The 4,597-nt window shown below is 36.2% G+C and overlaps 1 protein-coding gene across 1 annotated transcript; it reads left to right on the forward strand.

Annotated features, from left to right (window-relative positions):
• The first annotated feature begins 356 nt into the window (after positions 1-356).
• Positions 357-4,277, forward strand: LOC112098393 (disease resistance RPP8-like protein 3). Its single transcript, XM_024184620.1, has 2 exons — positions 357-385; positions 1,708-4,277. Exon 2 carries the CDS (start codon positions 1,722-1,724, stop codon positions 4,275-4,277), a length of 2,556 nt encoding a protein of 851 aa, XP_024040388.1. The 5' UTR covers positions 357-385; positions 1,708-1,721.
• The last annotated feature ends 320 nt before the right edge of the window (positions 4,278-4,597 follow it).

A 4,597-nucleotide genomic window follows, 5' to 3' on the forward strand; every position in this document is an offset into this window, starting at 1 on the left:
AGGACATCAGCATCTTATTCTTTTCTTGAACCAAGTCTTTGTTTTGTTTAGCTTTTGTTAAGATGCTTTATTAACCTTCCTCCTTTTTCCTATTGCTAGTTTGGTACCTCGTTCATTTCTTGAACCGAGATATTTGTCTTTACTTAGAAGTAAAGCTAAAATGCTCTTTCGCCTTTCCTCCCTTTTTCTCTTAACTTGTGTTTTCTTATGCTATCATTTTCAATTGTACCAAGCACCATTCATTTATCAACATCCAGTTTGAATAAAATTCTTCAATTTGATTTTTTTTGCTTCTTCCACATAACTGTTTGATTGTGGTGCTTTCAGTCACAATTAGATATCATCGGGACATTAAATCTTTGATTACTCAAACAATCAATAACAGGTATTTTATTATCTGAATTATTCATATAATAATTTCATTTTATTTATTTTTATCTCATGAATGTTAGATCCACTTTAGGTTTGTCATTAATTATTTTTCACAAGTTATATTTTTTTATTTTCATTTTCGTAAGTATCAAAATAATCACTATCATGTACACGTTGCTTGCAATTTTATTGTGTAAAAATCATCGCCCACAAATAATATCAAATGAAATTCACTCGCACATTAAAAAATATGTGCATATAATTTTTTTTAAAACCATTATTCTCCCTTGGAGCTTACTATTATTTAGTACACGAAATAAATAAATAAATAGATCTATAACTTGATGGAGTTGTTTGCGAATAGGAATTACTATTTATTTAGTTTGTGTTTCTGCATCACTATTATCTTCTCTGTTATATTTGCTTTTAGCAACTGAAGTGCATATGATTTAGGGTGCATTTGGTATCTTTTTTGTTATATTTGCTTTTATCCTCAAATGTTGTTTTTGTATTTGTTTTATAATAAAGATATGATTAGTTTCTATATAATATTTGTTGAGTTGTGTCACACATTGGCTATAATATGAGAGTTACTTGAGTTTATAAGGAGGTAAGTTACTCCACCTAAAATGTTAGTCTTTTGGGTTGAATAACTAGAAATTTTATGTTAAATCTCCCCAACAAGTGGTATCAGAGTTTGACCCTAATAGTTGGAATGTGGTTAAAACAACTCAAGTGTGTCAGACGAAAGGACCGGCGTCTAGTGGTGGTGGTTTCGTTCGAGGGGGGGATTATTGAGTTGTGTCCCACATTAGTTAGAAAAGAGGAGATAGTTGGATTTATAAGGAGGTAGGTCACTCTACCTAAAAGACTAATTTTTTGAGTTGAATACGTAGAAATCTTATGTTAATTCACGTTGGTAGCCTGTGTTAAAATAGCATTTGAAAATGAAATTTGTAAAAATGTGTTTAGCAATTCTTTTGAAAAAATTATAAAATAAATTATATGTCGGACCCATCTTATTTCCATTCATTCTTTGAACAATGCATTATGTTGATTGATTAAAGTATCCACCCGTTACGGAATTAATGGAAAATAACAGTGCTTTAAGTGGGCACCAAAGACTTTTTCAATGTTATTTTCACCAAATCCAAGAACATGTCAGAAAAGTACTTTGTGAAAGATGTTCGTCATTCTAATATTTTCGTCAAATAGAAAAATACCAAACAGCTCCTTAGTTAGAGATAGTTATTTCACAACACAAGTACTCTGTTTTGCATATATTTATATATTTTTAATAGCTCTGTTTTGCAAATTCCTGCTAAACAGTATAAGTGAGAGAAGGAGACATGCTGGACGTCCACCTCCGACTATTTTGTGAGAGGTTGAAAAGCGTGTTAGCAGGTGAAGAAGGCACGTTAACGTTGCCCGATTCAACAAATTTAACTCCACTTTTTCAAAACCTTTTTACGGAGACTGAAATTATTACTACTCTGCTCGGGAACTATGAAGGCGACATGGCTCGTCATTTGATTCAACTCATTAGAGACGAATTCGATGAATCCAAAATATCTTTGCCTTTTTTGCAACTGTTGGACTTGGAAGAAAGCGATGAAGACGTTAAAAGACCAGACATTTTGGAAATTCTGGAGGACATCAATCACTTTGTCCATGAATCTGAGGAAGCCATTGACACATTCATCATCAACATCATGCAGCAGCAAAACAGTGAAATCGAAACTGAGAGCAGGTCTAATATGGCTCTTCTTATTGGACTCCACAGTAAAATCATTGATATTAGAAATCGGATGCAACAACTTCCACCCAGCGACAATGGTTTTGATATCAGTGAACAAAGTAACATAATCATTCGCCAATTGAGTGAGGGACAGCCTCAGCTTGATGTCAGTGAATTTGAAAGGGGCAGAGAGAAGTTGTTTGATCTATTGATTGAGGGACCATCTGGGCTTTCGGTGGTTGCAATTCTCGACAGCAATGGCTTCGATAAGACTGCTTTTGCTGCTGATACTTACAATAATAATCATGTTAAGTTCTATTTTGACTGTCTTGCTTGGGTCAGGGTTTCTCTACTCTACGATTTTCGCAAGATATTGGATGACATAATCAAGTCTGTGATGCCTCCATCTCGGGTTAGTGTAATTATCGGTGAAGATTATCAATTGAAGAAATCTATTCTTCGAGATTACCTAACAGACAAGAAGTACTTTATTGTACTAGATGATGTCTTCGATGACACTGATATATGGATTGATCTTGAAGAACTTCTTCCCGATGATCAGAATGGAAGCAGAGTATTGATATTGGTCACTGATCCAGACCTCCTTACATCGTTGGAAATGGAAAACGGAGAGAAGATTTGGCTTGATTCAGTGCTCGTTGGAGGACCACTGATTAAAATAAAGTATGAAGGCTTACAATTTTTCGTCCTACACTATGGAAGTATGCCATTAGGAAATTATCTTAGCGGCGAAGCGATTCCGACAGTTTGGAGACAAATTTTTTCTGTGATGGAGTTACCTTTTCACTTAAAAGTCTGCTGCATCTATTTGTGTGCCTTCCCTCCGAGTATTGAGATATCTACGGAGCAATTATATCAGTTGTGGGTAGCTGAAGGTTTCATACCATACAACAGTGAAGAAACTGCCAAACATTACTTGAAAGAACTAATCCATCGTGGCTTCATTCAAGTGAGTAAGAGAAGATCCGGTGGCACAATTAAAGCGTGTTATGTTCCAAGTCTTGAATTTACTTCATTGGCTTTGATGGCTGAAAAGACGGAATTTGTATCTTCAATCTTTTCTGAAGAGGAATCACTGTCAAATGTTAAACGGTACATCGTTTTCAAAGATCTGATTGAGTTTTTATCTTTAGAACATTCTGACATGTATCTCCAATCTTTTCTGAATCACAGTTCAAAAAGCGATCATCTCGCTCTGATACATTGCGAGAATTTTTGTAAAAAGTTCAAACACCTTCGGGTATTGAACTTGGGTTCTGCAGTTCTCGACCAATATCCACCCGGATTAGAAAATTTATTCTATTTGAAGTATTTGAAATTGAATATTCCTTCGCTCAAATGTCTTCCTTCACTGCTATGCACCCTTATAAACCTTCAAACACTAGAAATGCCATCTAGCTACATAGATCAGTCACCAGAGGATATTTGGATGATGCAAAAACTCATGCATCTAAACTTTGGTTCCATCACTCTGCCTGCACCTCCAAAAAATTATTCCAGCTCCCTGAAAAATCTCATTTTCATATCAGCCTTACACCCAAGTAGTTGTACTCCAGATATATTGGGCAGACTCCCTAATGTTCGAACTTTTAGAATATCTGGAGATTTGAGTTACTATCATTCTGGGGTTTCCAAAAGCCTATGCAAACTACACAAACTTGAATGCTTGAATCTGGTGAATAAAGGCAAGATGTGGCAGCTCTCACGGATGGTCCTGTCCGAGTACAAATTTCCTCCAAGTCTGACCCAACTGAGCCTATCAAATACTGAGTTAATGGAGGATCCTATGCCGACACTAGAAAAGCTTCCACACCTTGAGGTGCTGAAACTAAAGCAGAACTCGTACTTAGAAAGAAAGCTGGCTTGTGTTGGCTGTAGCAGTTTTTCGCAGCTCAAGATTTTGCACCTAAAATCAATGCTATGGCTGGAGGAGTGGACGATGGGGGCAGGAGCAATGCCAAAACTTGAAAGCTTAATTTTGAACCCTTGTGCGTACTTGAGAAAGCTTCCTGAGGAGCTTTGGTGCATAAAGAGCTTATGCAAATTGGAGTTACATTGGCCTCAGCCAGAGTTGAGACAAAGGCTACGAGCTTTTGAGGATATGGAGTGGCGGTATGACATCCAGTTATATCCATCTGGAATATAACGGATTGAAAGGGTTGAGAGTTTTACTTGATAATTACTGATCTGGTATGACTTTGTTTCACCTACTCAATAGGTTTTATAAATGTGCTATATGTAGTAAAACCTTCAAGGGTTCAAATTTTAATTTATTATTCTGTGTCCTTTGACTTGTGTAGGAAAAGTCAAAGGGGGAAGAATCATATATATCTGCAATCTGGCTTTCAATTTCAACTGTAATTTCAGCATTGATCCGTTCAATTCTCTTTATTTGAGCTCCCCTTTGGGGACATTATTTTGTGGCGGATTTGCCGCCAGAGATGCCATGGTTAGTCTATTGTCTAT

Source organism: Citrus clementina, unplaced genomic scaffold (genome assembly GCF_000493195.1).
Source record: "Citrus clementina cultivar Clemenules unplaced genomic scaffold, Citrus_clementina_v1.0 scaffold_5, whole genome shotgun sequence".
Lineage (NCBI taxonomy): Eukaryota > Viridiplantae > Streptophyta > Magnoliopsida > Sapindales > Rutaceae > Citrus > Citrus x clementina.

Bases quoted from the DNA above. Each gene is read 5' to 3' on its own strand.
- LOC112098393 (XM_024184620.1), top strand. From the start codon at position 1,722: ATGCTGGACGTCCACCTCCGACTATTTTGTGAGAGGTTGAAAAGCGTG.